The sequence below is a fragment of the Schistocerca nitens genome, chromosome 2 (genome assembly GCF_023898315.1).
Source record: "Schistocerca nitens isolate TAMUIC-IGC-003100 chromosome 2, iqSchNite1.1, whole genome shotgun sequence".
Taxonomy (NCBI): domain Eukaryota; kingdom Metazoa; phylum Arthropoda; class Insecta; order Orthoptera; family Acrididae; genus Schistocerca; species Schistocerca nitens.
In genome coordinates, this window is record NC_064615.1 from 71,662,801 (window position 1) to 71,680,505 (window position 17,705).

Below are 17,705 nucleotides of genomic sequence, written 5' to 3' on the forward strand. Positions count from 1 at the left end.
TGGTACATTAAAAGGCAGGAAATGTTACGATTCTCCCCAAAGTACAGGGAATAGTTGCTGGGCTTTTGTGTGAGTTGATGTGACTGACAAGTTATGCTGTTGTTCATCTAAAGTTGCCCCTTTGGATATAGGTTTGAACATCAGACCAGTCTGTCAAATCCTCCGAACTTTATCTGAAACACAGTGTAATGGCTCTTCTTTTGGAGGCAAAAGGCATATCTCACTATATTTTAAACTGTTGCCAAAGTTCGAGATGCAAAACTTCACACTACAAAGACCACATTCATTTTACCTTTGACCCCAACTAATGCCTTGAGTTCAAACAAGTAGTAGTAGTGCCACACCATAGAATAACTTCCACAGAATCCCATTTTCCAGGTACTCAAATAGTCATCTGAATGACATATTATGTACCACAATCACTTGCTAAAATGAGTACATCCCAAGAAACGTTCAGCTGAATTCAGTTGATTTGGTTGTGGTTACAGACTGATATGTAGTGCAGCCGACAGTGTGGATTAGGCTGAAAGTTGATAGTTTGTTTATCAGTTGACAAAGCCAATGAATGAGAATGCCAAATAAAGGTTGTGACCACAGATTCATCTGTAACACAGCCCAATATTTAGATTCGTACCATATTTGTTTGATTTCAGCCTAACACCGACTGTTACATACTCATTTTAGTTGCTAATTACACCATAACTTACTGTGTAAAAGCTTTTCCCATTGCTACATAGACCAAGAGCTTCATGTTCAGTATTGCAAGTGACATTTACCTTTTTGTGATCAGTAGATTTCCCGCAGCAAAAAAAAAAAAAAAAATTAACGACATTGTCCCTCATCATATATCATTCGGTCAGTGACCTCTGAGCCTGAACTTTAATTAATATCTTTCAGTACATAACAAGGACATCTCATGAGTTATGTTCAGTATGTTCTAGGGTCGTGCATTCCCTGTCAGTTATTTCTTATGCCACACGCATGAATTCGGGTGCAATATCTCACCACTGTTCCACAAAGCTTGGTACAATATAACATAAATGGTGTGTCCAGATTTATTTTAGTCTTTTACTTTACTTTCTGGTACTTAAAATTAGTTTCATCTAAGGTAAAGTTTTGTTTCTATGAAAATTATCGAGTTCTGTTATGGTTTGAACTCAACATTAAGGGGGGGGGGGGGAGATGTACTGTCAAATATGTTCTATAATAATAATTTAATGGACAGAACACTGCCCTCAAAATAAACATTTTCACAGAATGTCACACACAAGGTGGACATCATCACTATTTCATACATTTTGTTATAAATCAAAATGAAGTTTTTGATATGTCTAGTGTGCAAAGGGGCAAATATTTTGTAGTATAGTTAATATTTGTAACAATGATTTGCTGTGGTGCAAATGTGGGCATTTGGGTGCGTGTACCTACTTCAGCCTGAAAAAGAGTGATAAACTAAAACCTTTTTTTTTTTTTTTTATTGCTGTGTGGTTGCATATTCTATGTGGCTTTCAGAAGTCAGCTGCTAGTCAGTGATTCCCTGTTCTTATTTCAACTCTAATTTCAGCTTTCCTCTACAATTTTCACCCTCTATGACTAATAAGATGTTTTAAAATATGTTCTATCATCCTGCCCTTCCTTCTAGTTAGCGTTTCCCATCAATTCCTTTCCTTGCCGACTCTGTTGAATACCTTTCACTTCTTATCTTCAGTCTCCTTAATTTTCAACAACCTTCTGTAACACTATATTTTTAATTCAATTTTCATTTTCCCACTTCTACACAATATTGTATTAATGGGGCTCAGTTCAATTCCAAGCCCTTACATTTAAGACATTACTGGAATTTGCCAGTTTATATTTTTTGGTTTAACAGAACATCACATATATTCTCTTCCTTTTCAGACTACACAGTGATTCTGTTTCCCTTCTTCCCTAATGACATCTGGTACTTATTATATTGTAGTTGATCATGTGATTCTCTCAACTGTTATGGGATCAACTAAAATCATTCTGTATTTTAGAATATTTGTTTTAGGATTTAATCTGTTCTGTTGTTGTTATGTTGATTATCAGTCAGCAACAGAATCAGGTACATCTCATTTTATCCATTATCACAGTGTTTAAAACTGTAAGAGTCTTATATCACATACCCAAATAGTAACTTTTTAAACTCTGCTTCTCACTTTATCTAAATCAGACTGCATCTGGAACATCTACAATGGATCAGCACAAAATAAATGTGACATTCATAAATAATTTCCAGTTATGTGGAAGTTATGTAAAGAAGAAGAAGAAAGACTTCACATCTGAATATGAATGGACAAGTTACCTTTAAAGCCACAAGTGGCATTAATTAAGGAAGGTAACTGTCTCACTAAATAGCCAAGTTTTACTTTTGTTGGAAAATTTCACTGTGCAACATGCAAATTTATACATTGTATCCACTAAATCTGTTGCAAAGGTACATACTGCCAATACAGCAAAGTGATCACCCTTACTGCTCCCAATGGTTAAAATATGAAGCATCATGTTGGCAGTGGCATTAGTTTCTTGAGTAATTCGGAGTAACTGACACATGTGACAAATTGAACTATTCAAAAGATCCCTGACATCCACTCGCTGGTTGATCACAAAGTAAAAAAAGTAGTTTTGGTCATGGAATGCTTATTTCAACACAAAAATTATTGCAGGAACTGAACTGCCAATCTCAAAAACATTATTAACAAATATCTGCATTGAAGGGACATCATTCTACACTACAGGCACATAAAACCATAACTGGAAACAAGTACCTGCAAGGGTAGAATCTGTATAAAAAATATTTGATATTTATGTAATGCAGAAGCATATTCTTTCATTTCCTCACCATCTTTTTTTTCTTCTTTTTACAATCACTATTTACTTTTTTTTACAAAACAAGACTAGCACAAAAGGAAAGAACCGAAGAAAAACATTAAAATTTGTTTAAAATCAAAAGTATTTTTAAAATATTTTTGTTATTTACATAACAAAAATCACAATAAAATATTATTCTGCCACTCTAAAATAGTATTAATAACTAAAAATATGTCACTACATTTTTTATGATATGAAATACTTTTGTAATGTTCCTAATGGCACTATAAAAATTAAGATCACATTTCAGTTACCCCCATATCTGGCAAGATTAGACACTGGGTTACTTTTAAAGGCACATCATAAAAAGTACAAACTAAACAAAAAGTCACACAATCAACAAAACAATTAACTTATTTTACACACATCCAAAAACTTTCATCCAGTCACTGCACTTTAAATTAACTAGAAAATAAATTAGTGTTCTTGTTACTGCTGGGCAGTCATACTGTACAACTTTGCAAACCATTCGTTCCTCATAAATACTGTGACATTAAGGCATCTTTAAGTATGTATTATCAGTCCTGTGTTCTTAAATGTGACAAACATGAAAAATATTTTGGACGGACAGCACATTACCGGACTCAATTTTATAAGCTGAATATCAGCAGAATACAACATACATGCAAAACAAATTGATGTCATATTTAAAGTGTTTTTCATACAAGTACTTTTTTTATACACCTCATAAATTTCAAAAAAAGCATGTATGAGTTGCAACATACATATCTCAACATTGTATACAAAATTTTACTATTTAAAAATGCATTAAGTAAATGGAATGACAAAGCTCAAATAAATGTTCTGTCCCATTTCCTGCATCTATTTTAGTAACAACTAAACTATTTCAGTATGAGCAAACTGCTTGTTATCTGTGAGCTTTGGTTATTACTTTCACTAATAGTTGTTTTCTTCTTTCTGTCAGTAAATATTATCTATTCATCAAGTTCTTGCATCAGATTATGTAGTTCACGAAATGATTGTCCAAGTTTCCCCTGCATTGTCTGCCGTTTCAGCAGGAAAGCTCGAATTGTCATTAAACTTCTATAACAATTTAGGCACTTTTTGTACCTGAAAATCAAACACGAAATTATTACCAACATGTTTGAATATAGCATCAAAATATAATGGCAAATTACCTTTTACACAGACATACTGAAATGAAATTTATCACTCAGCACTTAAATAATTCCATATGAAAAATAATTTCTGTTGTTCAACAAATGTTATTGTATGTGATGTCATATACTGGTAACCTTCCCTCTCCCTCATTTACAAAATAATCTGCCTTGCACATGAATTAATTCAGTTAATACAAATATTCCAAATACCTCCAACACTTACATATAAAATTGTTATTATTATTATTTCTCTTTCCTGTCTCCGACGTTATGTCTGGTTAAAAATGGAGTGACGCAGACCTTGATCAAGCGTGACTTCCTTTTAACTGTACGGTATATGTTACATTGCATTTAGGAACTTTTGGGTAATTGAACATGTATCAATAACTACAGATTTTTTCTTAGTTGTATATATACATTTGGAGGGGGGGGGTGGTTAGTGTTTAACGTCCCGTCGACAACGAGGTCATTAGAGACGGAGCGCAAGCTCAGGTTAGGGAAGGATTGGGAGGGAAATCGGCCGTGCCCTTTCAAATGAACTATCCCGGCATTTGCCTGAAACGATTTAGGGAAATCACGGAAAACCTAAATCAGGATGGCCGGAGACGGGATTGAACCGTCGTCCTCCCGAATGCGAGTCCAGTGTGCAAACCACTGCGCCACCTCGCTCGGTATATACATTTGGATGTAGCTGTATTGCGTTGATGTACTGGTGGATATTGTGTGGTATGACTCCTGTAGTTGATAGTATAATTGGTATGATGTCAACATTATCCTGACGCCACATGTCCTTGACTTCCTAAGCCAGTTGGATGCATTTTTCAATTTTTTCTCCTGCTTTCTTCTGTATATTTGTTGTATTGGGTATGGATATTTCGATTAGTTGTGTTAATTTCTTCTTTTTATTGGTGACTATGATGTCGGGTTTGTTATGTGGTGTTGTTTTATCTGTTACAATGATTCTGTTCCAGTATAATTTGTATTCATCATTCTCCAGTACATGTTGTGGTGCATACTTGTATGTGGGAAAGTGTTGTTTTATTATTTTATGTTGTATGGCAAGTTGTTGATGTATTATTTTTGCTGCATTGACATGTCTTCTGGGGTATTCTGTATTTGCTAGTATTGTACATCCGCTTGTGATGTGATCTACTGTTTCTATTTGTTGTTTGCAAAGTCTGCATTTATCTGCTTTGGTATTGGGATCTTTAATAATATGCTTGCTGTAATATTTGGTGTTTATTGTTTGATCCAGTATTGCAATCATGAATTCTTCCGTCTCACTGTGTATATTGCCTTTTCTTAGCCATGTGTTGGATGCGTCTTGATCGATGTGTGGCTGTGTTAGATGATACGGGTGCTTGTCATGTAGTGTTTTCTTTTTCCAATTTACTTTCTTCGTATCTGTTGATGTTATGTGATCTAAAGGGTTGTAGACGTGGTTATGAAATTGCAGTGGTGTAGCCGATGTATTTATATGAGTGATTGCTTTGTGTATTTTGCTAGTTTCTGCTCATTCTATAAAGAATTTTCTTAAATTCACTACTCCAAATGAGTAGGTCAATATTGGTATAGCATAGGTATTTATAGCTTTTGTCTTGTTTCTTGCTGTCAATTCTCTTTGCAGTATTTTTGTTAGTCTTTGTCCATATTTTTCTTTTAGTTCTTCCTTAATATTTATATTATCTACTCCTATTTTTTGTCTGTATCCTAGATATTTATAGGCATCTGTTTTTTCCATCGCTTCTATGCAGTCACTGTGGTTATCCAATATGTAATCTTCTTGTTTAGTGTGTTTTCCCTTGACTATGCTATTTTTCTTACATTTGTCTGTTCCAAAAGCCATATTTATATCATTGCTGAATAATTCTATTATCTTTAGTAATTGGTTGAGTTGCTGATTTGTTGCTGCCATTAGTTATAGGTCATCCATGTATTGCAAATGTGTGATTTTGTGTGGGTATGTTCCAGTAATATTGTATCCATAATTTGTATTATTTAGCATGTTGGATAGTGGGTTCAGAGCAAGGCAGAACCAGAAAGGACGTAATGAGTCTCCTTGGTATATTCCACGCTTAATCTGTATTGGCTGTGATGTGATATTATTTGAATTTGTTTGGATATTAAGTGTGGTTTTCCAATTTTTCATTACTATGTTTAGGAACTGTATCAATTTAGGATCTAATTTGTATATTTCCAATATCTGTAGTAACCATGAGTGGGGTACACTATCAAAAGCTTTTTGGTAATCAATGTATGCGTAGTGTAGCGACCTTTGTTTAGTTTTAGCTTGATATGTCACCTCTGCATCTATTATCAGTTGCTCTTTACATCCTCGTGCTCCTTTGCAACAGCCTTTTGTTCTTCATTTATAATTTTGTTCTGTGTTGTATGTGTCATTAATTTCTGTGTAATGACTGAAGTTAATATTTTGTATATTGTTGGTAGGCATGTTATGGGGCGATATTTAGCTGGGTTTGCTGTGTCTGCTTGATCTTTAGGTTTCAGATAAGTTATTCCTTGTGTAAGTGTATCAGGGAATGTGTATGGGTCTGCAATGTAACTGTTAAATAATTTAGTTAGATGTGAATGTGTTGAGGTGAACTTCTTTAGCCAGAAATTTGCTATTTTATCTTTTCCAGGGGCTTTCCAATTGTGAGTAGAATTAATTGCTCGGGTGACTTCATGTTGCAAAATTATCACTTCAGGCATTTGTGGTATCATCTTGTATGTGTCTGTTTCTGCTTGTATCCACCATGGATGCCTGTTATGTTGTACCGGGTTTGACCAGAAGTGTTCCATGTCTGTTATGTTTGGTGGATTGTCTATTTTAATGTGTGTGTTATCTATTGTCTGGTAAAATTTCTTTTGGTTTGTGTTGAATGTTTGGTTTTGTTTCCTTCTATTTTCACTTTTTTTGTATCTTCTAAGTCGTTTGGCCAATGCTTGTAATTTCTGCTTCTTTTCATCTAATTGCTCTATTGCTTCCTGTTGTGAGATTTTACCTAACATCTTTCATTTTTTTTCTGATGTTTCATTTCTTATAAATTGTGTTAGCTGTCCGATGTCTTTTCTCAGTTTTTCTATTCTGATCTGTAGCCTGTGTTGCCATGCTGGTTTTGTGGGTTTCTTCTGTACGTTGGTTGGTTCTGATCTCTGCCTAGTGTGTATATTTAGTGTAGTGAGTGCTCCTATATAAACCAGTAGTTGTAACTCTTCCATAGTTGTGTTTTCATTTATTTTGTTGTGTATGATTGTGTTGATAGTTTTTATTGTTGTTTCGACTTGTGGGTTATTTGGCAGTCTATGCAAGAATGGTCTAATGTCTGTATTTGTGTCTTTGTATTCTATATATGTCAGCTGAAAATTTTCTTCTATACCTAACATGTGTGTCACTTCGTGTTCTATTTGTGCTTGTTCTGGTGGCTGTCTTAAGATTTCGTTTTCCTCTGACTGTTTAATTGATGCGTGTTGTTCTTTGTTTGTTTGCTCTGGGATGTTTGAGTCCATTACTGTATTTTCTTCTTCTTCTGCTTGCACATTATTTTGTTCCAGTATTTGTTGTACTTGTTGTTTGATGTTTTCTAATTCTGACTGGGGTATCCTGTTATTTTTGATTATTACACGGATCTGATCAGCTAGCCGTTGTTCTGTTAAAAATTTTAATTCTGGGTATCTGGTAATAAATGTTGTGTATACTTGTGATCTGTATCCAGTTGTGTTGGTTCCTAGGTTTGTTGCTTGGTAATAACAGAACATGAGGTGTCGATTAACTTCATCTGACCATCTCATCCTCTGTCTTTGTTTTCCTTCTAGGGTGGTTGCAGGAAGCATATCCTGCAAAACACCTCTATTTGGATTTCAATCATTTTCCAGTTGGCTAGCAGTGTCGTTACCATTGTGGGCGGGCATAGGGTTCAAGCGTCGTCCCCGACCATGACGGCGCTTGTCCGAGGCTTCTTTAGTTCTGTTCTGAACCAACTAATCACACTAAAAGGGGGGGTTAGCCCTATTAGTGGTTTGTTCTTTTCGTCGCCTTTTACGACTGGCAGAACATACCGGAGGCCTATTCTTTTCCCGGGCCTCCACGGGAATTATTATTATTATTATTATTATTATTATTTGGGACTTACCTTTCTTCACGGGAAATATCGACTCCTACTGTTTGAATTGGTGCTAATATATTAGTCTTTATAATGGAAGCAAAATGCTTCAGTATAAGGCGAAGAGCATTGCAACCTACAGTCATGTATCTGCAAGAGGAATGTAAATAAAATTAACAACTTTAAACAGCTAGCCTCAAAAAACAGATGAAACCTGAGAACATTTATAACACTTAATGTGAATAAGAGATATAAGAGACATGTATTGTGTTGATTTAAAACAGAAAATGCAAAAATATTGTTCATTCTCTACACAGGAGAAAATCCATTAATTGCAAATAGTCTTTAACTTTGCACCAATAGAGGTGCAGACACGATGGTCATGCATCTAGGAAGGAAGTAAAAGTAGCAGCAATTAAGCTTAATCACTTTAGGAAAACCACAATGAACTAAATCTGGATGGCCATTCAGGGACTGGATCTACCACCCTCCCAAGTTTGAGTCCAGAGTCTTACCATTCTGTCTATTGACAGAATACCAAATGCTAATTCATAGTTAACATAAAAAATGTTATATATTACAGCTATGTGTGCATTGTGCACACAAGGTGCCAAATATGAACCCCACTAAATTTCTGTCATCCTCCTCTATAACGAGTGTTACCAGAGATCACAAGTCACATTTATGAAGGAGCCACTGCCTTATGGCAACATAAAGAATTATCCTACACAGAGTAGTAAGTCATTGTCTATAATTATTGTATTTGCAATAGTACATAGAGTAATGTGTAATGTCCTGTTACTGTCATTGATTTTAGATTGTGAATTAGGCAATAATTTAAAAATTATATCAAAAACTTACAAATAAAGTACATTAATACCTGAAGAAGTTAACACAGTGATTTTTAAGATTGTAAACATCCAACTGACTAAGCAAATTACCCAACAACTGCTGATCAGTGAATCTCTTTTAAAAGAATAGTTGATGTGTATTAAAAGATCACGCCACATTTATAATTCAAGAGTTAGAGAGCATAAACATGTTGGCAGCAAAGTTGATGCAATAATGTTCCATTTTTGCTTATAAATGCAAATGGATCAACTGTCTTGTATTTATCACTTTTTATGCATGGATACTTCACCACAATCCCTGAACTATATATATATGGCTTCCTTAACAACAATCAATACTCAAAAGTCCACAGCTAAGCAGACCTTTTGGAATGCAGAAAATATTTGCAATATATTGTATATACAATTATTCCTCTGCCTTCAAAATGAAAATTATGTCTTCAGAAGAAAGGCCACATTTTATATAAAATCTATGGGTTAGTTCAGTCCCTATATTGCACATCTTGTACAAGGTACAATTAATAAATTGTGGTATGGGTACTCTCCACATAGAAAGTAAATGTTGCACTGTGGTCACTGGATTGTGAAGCACAGATGTAGTTATGAATGGAGAGGGAAGGCAGGGGGAGTGGGGGAAGGGGGGGAAGGGAGGGAGTGAGGGAGGAATGGGGAGAGGAAGAGCTAGAGAGAGACCCCATAGGAGAACATATCTGTTTATGGAGGCCAGAAGAGGACAAATGCACTCCAAACTGTTGCCTTCCAATTGTGAAGCCATTCAGGGTTCTTGAATGGTTTGGACAGTCATATTGCAGTTTTCATGGGTTGTATAGACAAAGTGATATTTAAAGCAAACGTAACTGGTAAATATGCACATTCTATGAGGTAGTAGCTGTTGTTAAGTGCACAGTGCAGATTCTCAACAGTTGAGAAGCCCGAGTCAGTTGTTAATTCAAATAGAAAGGAGGAGGTTCTGCTGTTGGATAGTTCTCAGTTCTCATGGCAGAGGTGTAGGAACAGGCAGTATGACATAGGTGGTGATCTGGGAAAGATGTAAAAATGTACACCTTGTACAGCTCTATCAGTGTGGTGATCGGGCTCATCTTCACACAGCTGTTAGGTATATTAACATGGGGCTTGAGGAGGCACTGATGATGGAGGGTACGGCTGACACTGCAGTGACACCAGTCGAGTCTGACGATACATCAGGTTTCACTAGGAACAGCCCGCACCTCTGTAGGTGTGGGACGGGGAGGTTATACTTCACATACTGTAAATGTTGTGCTAGGAGGGTGGCCCTGGTACTTGTGAAGATGCACCACATATGTCTGGGTTAGATCCTTATCTAGTTACTCTGGTTATTTTATTAATGACAGTTGCATACTTTATGATGCCAAGTTTGTGCAGGAACGTAGGGAACTTCTCTTATTTACCCTTATGGAGATTTTGACATTATGTATTGAAAGATCAATAGTTTGTCACCTAAAGATGCCACTATAATGTTATGAAACTAGTTGTGATTGAAATGCTATTTTGACACAGCTGTTGTGGTTTTCACCAGTTGGATTAAATGTAGGTGCATTTTTCTTGGTTGTTACATCTCTTTTATCTTGATTTCCTAAGAAACATGTATGCTTACGGTCACAATAAGATATTTTTAAATTTCAAACACTAGCCGTTGCACTGACATGAATCTGAAATTTTTATTTTCTTTTAAACAGTATACTGTCAAACGGGGCGAATTCGGAAAGTATAGCTTATTTGATCTTTGGTACTGCATAGAAACAAAGAGTTACTTATTTTAACGTCCGTGCATCAGTTATTTGAAGCAAAAAATTGCATTTATCGCTTTCCACAACTTTTATTTTGCATCAATTGTTTCCTTAGGTGAATAATTGACGAACAGTGTCAGTGTTAAAAATCCATGCATTATTGTAAAGTGGAAACTTTCTATTGTTGCACTGAGTGGGAAGTTATTGTAACCGTAATTGTCGACGCGCTCAGTAGCTAACAGCATTGAGACAATTTCTGTACAAGTTTGACGAGTTTCTCGTGCAAGGTTATAAAATAACAACGGTTTTTGCAAAACTGTGTACTGTGTGGGGTGATTTCGGACAATGCCAAGAATGCGTCAGAGCAGGAGAGGTGCTACAGTACGGTGTTATTATGACCTGGAACTTTTAGATAAAGCTGTTCGTGATATTCAGAATGGTAAATTATTGTACAAAAAAAGTATGTGATCTGTATGGTATACCTAAATCAACCCTACGAAATAAAGTGCAGGAAGCACACCCGAAAAAAATGGGAGGACAGTCAGTGCTAAATAAAGAAGAAGAAGAAATGTTGAAGCAAGGTATCTTGAGGGCTGCACATTGAGGATTTCCCTTCACTAAATTGGATATTAGATATTTTGTTACAGGCTACCTTGATAAATCTGGCCAAAAAGAGAAGAAATTTCGTAATATCTTGCCAGGAGAAGAATGGGTGCATTTATTCCTCAAATGACAGTCAGAAGATCTTTCCATTCGCTTCAACGAAAATATTAATTGAGTTCGTGCAGAAGTGAACAAAGAGACTGTTTATTTAAATTCTTGCAAAATAAAAACTTATCTGTAATATATAAAATTCATTATTATTTCATTCCATATCACTTATTTGTCACAGAGGGCTCCCCTAAAATGTGTAAAATGTCACTAAAATTAAATAAAAAGCATGTAGAATTTAAAAAAAACCGCAGTAACTGTCCGAATTCGCCCTCTATATACTCTAACTTCTGACAGAGATTTAAAAAACACTTGTGTCCGAAATCACCCCAATCCGAGGAGTGACTTTGGACATTTTATTTAACTGCCTCAGATAAATATACCTACACATACACTTTCTGGTTCTGGTATATTTTATTCGTTACACATATACCCTACCACTTCCATAACAATCAATTTAATCTAAAAATATATACGAAAGTTGCAATCAAAATAACGACAAAACCGTCCGAAATCACCCCCATTTGACGGTAGTTGTCCATAGTAGTCATAATAAATCGAGTTGAGCATCTTAATGATTTCAATTCTTTTCATTTTTTAACCTCGTCAATTCATTAGATCCCAAATTTTGTGCAACGAAATAGCTAAGCTGGTGTGTTGTAGGCTTGTAGTTCAAATATTGCTGTATAATGTAATTTTTGTGGGTTCTTCATTACAAACTTTCGTCTAGAAAGGCTCGCATTCCAAACGCAGAGTAGCAGTCTACTGATCTGATTTACCCTGTTCCACGTAGTCCCATTTCAGCAGAAGCACTGCGCTGCTTAAATCTCTGCAGTTATTACTGTTTAACCCTTTCGTCAGCCGTGGGAAACATGCTTCCCACTACAATGAACTCGCTCCTAGTCCAGTGGGATTCACAGTTCCACCTCTGTACGGTGTTACCACCTAGTGAACAGTATAGGGTACCGCTTCCAGTCGGAAGTTCTCACCGTTTTTGCTGTACCTTCGCGCAGAGGCATTGTATAGCTGAGTGTTGCTCTGTAGAGGAGCCTTTCAGTGCTGTTTGCGTGACATTTTGTGATTTTTGCCTCAAAGCTATAGTGTAAGGTAAATACTTTTGATTTACCCAAATTTATGAAGGAAAACGTAAAATTGGAACACGGAGAATTCCAGTCAGTTTCCTGTCCTCCATTCATGACACATGAGAAACAGCAATAGTGAAAAGGAAAAACAAGGATGGTACCAGTACAGAGATTTCTTGTCCTGAAGTTGTGGCAGAATATAACAAAATAATGGGTGGTGTCGATAAGTTTGATCAATTACGAGAAAGGTAAGCTATTGGCAGACGTTCTGTAAAATGGTGGCACAGAATATTTTATTTCCTGGTGGACGTTGCTGCAGTGAACAGTTTTATCCTGTGGAAAATAAGTAAAAGAGAAAGTGGACAGCATGATCAGCTCACATACAGCATCCATCTAGCCAGACAATTGATCGCTGGCTTCTCATCCCAAAAAAGGCGTGGTAAAAAACCTGTATTTCTGGCAAAAAGGGGTGGAGTACCTGACGATTTTCGTCATGTGGCTGTAGGGGAGCATCAACCCATTTTAGGAGAAACCTACTGGACGTGCCGTCATTGCACATGGTGGCGCAGGGAAACGGGAAATTTCGAAATAACGTCATTTCCATGAATAAATTCATAAAACTAGTAATTTATTAACGAAAGTGAATGTATTTAGTATGCCATTATTCAGTATGTCTTTACAATCAAAATGTCTAAAAGTGTCTCTTTACTTTTTAAAGATGACATCGGAAAGATTTGCTCCCATTCGGCGTTCACACTCTAACAGCCTGTTATGAAAATGGTTCAAATGGCTCTGAGCACTATGGGACTCAACATCTGTGGTCATAAGTCCCCTAGAACTTAGAACTACTTAAACCTAACTAACCTAACGACATCACACACATCCATGCCCGAGGCAGGATTCGAACCTGCGACCGTAGCAGTCGCGCGGTTCCTGACTGAGCGCCTATAACCGCTAGACCACCGCGGCCGGCTGTTATGAAAACTCTGGAATGCGCGGCAGTGATTTCGTTTTCAATGTTCTCCTTCAGTTCATGGATTGTTGCAGGACGTGTACAGCACACCTTGCCTTTAAGATATCCCCACAGGAAGAAGTCGCACACACTAAGATCAGGGGATCTCGCAGTCCATGCAATGTCACCGTTACGTGAAATAATGCGTCTTTCAAACAATTGACGAAATGCTGCCATCGATTGTCGAGTAGTGTGTGACGTGGCTCCATCCTGCTGAAACCACATGTTTTCGACGTTAAGATTAAGCTCGTACAGTCTCGGTGTAAAGAATGTTTGAAGCATTTCAACATATCGAGCGGATGTTACTGTCACTTTACTATCATCCTCACGTTCAAAAAAATAGGGGCCAATAACACCATGACACGATACAACACACCATATTGTGACCTTGGCGCTATGTAGTGGACGCTGGTGAAACTCACAAGGATTGTCCTGTGCCCAATAACGAAAATTCTGTTTGTTCACGAATCCGTTCAGGCGGAAATGGGCTTCGTCTGATGTCCATAAGTTACCAAGCAAATTCGCGTCCTCGTTGATTTTAGCCAATATCTGGCTACTAAACTCCATACGTGACTCTGGGTCTCGTTCATGTAAGTGTTGCACAATCTGCACCTTATAGGGATGGAAGTCTAATTCGTGCAGTATTCTTTGCAAGCTTCGTCGCTTAATCCCGAGGGAAGATGCATGGTGTCGAACGGAGCGGCGAGGACTTCTCTCGATTGCAGCTCTAGCAGCTGCAATGTTCTCTGGGGTACGTACCGTTGGAATGCCACCCGGAGGTTTCTTTTTCAAGGCAGATCCTGGTTCTTCAAAATTATGCACCCACGTTGTAATCGCATGCGCAGACGGGACACGTACATGACGTCCAAGCTGGTAATGCTGTCGAAATGTTCTCTGCGCGGCAGTCGCACTATCACCATTTTTGTAAAACGGTCTCACAGCTACTGCACGTTCCGCACCAGTCCAATTCTCCATGATTACTAATTGGCAATGCGTTCACATCAATGGTGCAAACTTTCGAACATCTGCCGGCGCTACAGTGCTGCCAACTGTAACGTTCAAAATTTCCCGTTCCCCTGCGCCACCCTGTAGTACCAATGCTGCGGAAAAGAGCACTCGCTGTGTTTGTACATATTGTCAAATACCACTTTGCATAGACCCATGTTTCAGAAAATTTCGTGGCAAGTAATTGTGAACAATCATTGTAACAAGAGAAGTAAATTTATCAAATAAATATGACAAATACTGAAAAAGTTGTTTTTGTCATTTAACTCCAAGGAAAGACAGTGGGAAGAATACCTCCCACCTTGTTGTGTGACCTCACTTTCACAGTTGGAGCAAATCTGATATTCTGTATGATAAATATACCTATCTGTTAACTACTATCTGCTCTCCATTCATTAAAAAAACTGCTCAATAATTTTACCCAAGAAAGGGTTAAATCTTCGTTAAGGATACGAACACAAAAGTAACATGGGAAGCCCGAATAAGAACGCGATCGAAGGCGAACAGGAGCGCGCGCCGGGTCCGATGCGGGGTCGGGCGGTGAGCCGCCCTGCAACGCTACGTGCGTCCGGGGCGAAGGGGACGGTGAGCCAGACACGCTATATTTGCGCAAGCGATGAATAATTTAAAAAAGGAAGTGCAGGGGAGCGGCGGGCGTCGGCGGCTCGTGAAAGGGAGGTGGCAGCGCGCGCCTCTCGTTACGCGCGGCTTGAAACCGGAGCACGCCGGCGCCGCCGCCGCCTGCGACGTCACAGGCGGGCGCCGAATTGGCCCGCGCGCCACGGCACGGCGCAAATTGGCGCGCCTCCGCTGCGACGCCCGCCGCATCTGGCCGCCTCTCATTTGCACAGCTGTGGGGGGCCCACCCTGCAGCGTGCGTCGAGGGTTCTCACGCGCTGTCACTTGTTACGACTTGCTCGCATGCGCCGCACCAACTCAGTTGTAACCGACTGTCACAATCTGTCCCCCCGCGTGGTACACACGAACGGCGACTCTCCTCTTCACCCTTCAAGGCCCCACCTGCCTCGTCAAGAGCTGGCCATCCTCGGCGCAAAATAGAGCGGGAACATTTCACCCAAAGATTTTAAGAGTTTTCATTCGTAAGTAGCAAGCACACCATGTACTCCCTCCCAACTTAGTCGCATCTACATCTACATGATTACTCTGCAATTCACATTTAAGTGCTTGGCAGAGGGTTCATCGAACCACAATCATACCATCTCTCTGCCATTCCACTCCCTAACAGCGCGCGGGAAAAACGAACACCTAAGCCTTTCTGTTCGAGCTCCGATTTCTCTTATTTTATTTTGATGATCATTCCTACCGATGTAGGTTGGGCTCAACAAAATATTTTCGCATTCGGAAGAGAAAGCTGGTGACTCAAATTTCGGAAATAGATCTCGCCGCGACGAAAAACGACTTTGCTTTAATGACTTCCATCCCAACTCGCGTATCATATCTGCCACACACTCTCCCCTATTACGTGATAATACAAAACGAGCTGCCCTTTTTTGCACCCTTTCGATGTCCTCCGTCAATCCCACCTGGTAAGGATCCCACACCGCGCAGCAATATTCTAACAGAGGACGAACGAGTGTAGTGTAAGCTATCTCTTTAGTGGACTTGTTGCATCTTCTAAGTGTCCTGCCAATGAAACGCAACCTTTGGCTTTCCCCACAATATTATCTATGTGGTCTTTCCAACTGAAGTTGTTCGTAATTTTAACACCCAGGTACTTAGCTGAATTGCCAGCCTTGAGAATTGTACTATTTATCGAGTAATCGAATTGCAACGGATTTCTTTTGGAACTCATGTGGATCACCTCACACTTTTCGTTATTTAGTGTCAACTGCCACCTGCCACACCATACAGCAATCTTTTCTAAATCGCTTTGCAACTGATACTGGTCTTCCGATCACTTTACTAGACGGTAAATTAGAGCATCATCTGCGAACAACCTAATAGAACTGCTCAGATTGTCACCCAAGTCATTTATATAGATCAGGAACAGCAGAGGTCCCAGGACGCTTCCCTGGGGAACACCTGACATCACTTCAATTTTACTCGATGATTTGCCGTCTATTACTACTAACTGCGACCTTCCTGACAGGAAATCACGAATCCAGTCGCACAACTGAGACGATACCCCATAGGACCGCAGCTTGATTAGAAGTCTCTTATGAGGAACGGTGTCAAAAGCTTTCCGGAAATCTGATCCCCTGTCGATAGCGGCCATTACTTCGTGCGAATAAGTGACAATCCTGTAAGTGACAGCTGCCTGCGTTGCACAAGAACGATGTTTTCTGAAACCATGCTGATTACGTATCAATAGATCGTTCCCTTCGAGGTGATTCATAATGTTTGAATACAATATATGCTCCAGAACCCTGCTGCATCTACATTCGCTCTCCGCAAACCACTGAGAGCGCACAGCAGACGGTTTCTTCAGGTTCCATTCACATACGGAAGGAACGCGGGAAGAGTGATTGCCGTAGCCTCTGTACGCCAGCTGCAATGAGTCTAATGTCTTCGCGATCCCTAAGGCAGCCGTACGTTGGGGGGTAGTAGTATATTTCTATTAGTCTGGTGCCTAAGTTCGTAGTGTTTTTGTTTTGCATGTTGACATTCCGGTTGCTATGGGTTTATTTACCGATTGTCATTTCCCATTTATAGTTTACTGCTGCTACACTACTGGCCATTAAAATTGCTACACCAAGACGAAATGAAGATGATAAACGGGTATTCATTGGACAAATATATTATACTAGAACTGACATGTGATTACATTTTCGCGCAATTTGGGTGCATAGATCCTGAGAAATCAGTACCCAGAACAACCACCTCTGGCCGTAATAACGGCCTTGATACGCCTGGGCATTGAGTCAAACAGAGCTTGGATGGCGTGCACAGGTACAGCTGCCCATGCAGCTTCAACACGATACCACAGTTCATCAGGAGTAGTGACTGGCGTATTGTGACGAGCCAGTTGCTCGGCCACTATTGACCAGACGTTTTCAATTGGTGAGAGACCTGGAGAATGTGCTGGCCACGGCAGCAGTCGAACATTTTCTGTATCCAGAAAGGCCCGTACAGGACCTGCAACATGCGGTCGTGCATTATCCTGCTGAAATGTAGCGTTTCGCAGGGATCGAATGAAGG

At 38.9% G+C, this 17,705-nt stretch overlaps 1 protein-coding gene across 2 annotated transcripts in view; it reads right to left on the reverse strand.

Annotated features, from left to right (window-relative positions):
- Positions 1-2,953: 2,953 nt before the first annotated feature.
- Positions 2,954-17,705, reverse strand: part of LOC126235726 (katanin p80 WD40 repeat-containing subunit B1-like) — a 142,799-nt gene continuing 128,047 nt past the window's right edge. Inside the window, exons 14-15 of one of the 2 annotated variants that reach the window (XM_049944501.1) lie at positions 8,147-8,266; positions 2,954-3,963 (exon numbers count right to left, since the gene is read on the reverse strand). In XM_049944501.1, the coding sequence (XP_049800458.1) occupies positions 3,828-3,963; positions 8,147-8,266 (256 nt within the window). In that variant the 3' untranslated portion in view covers positions 2,954-3,827. The remainder of the gene's footprint in view (positions 3,964-8,146; positions 8,267-17,705) is intronic. The other variant, XM_049944500.1, reaches the window with a different exon arrangement.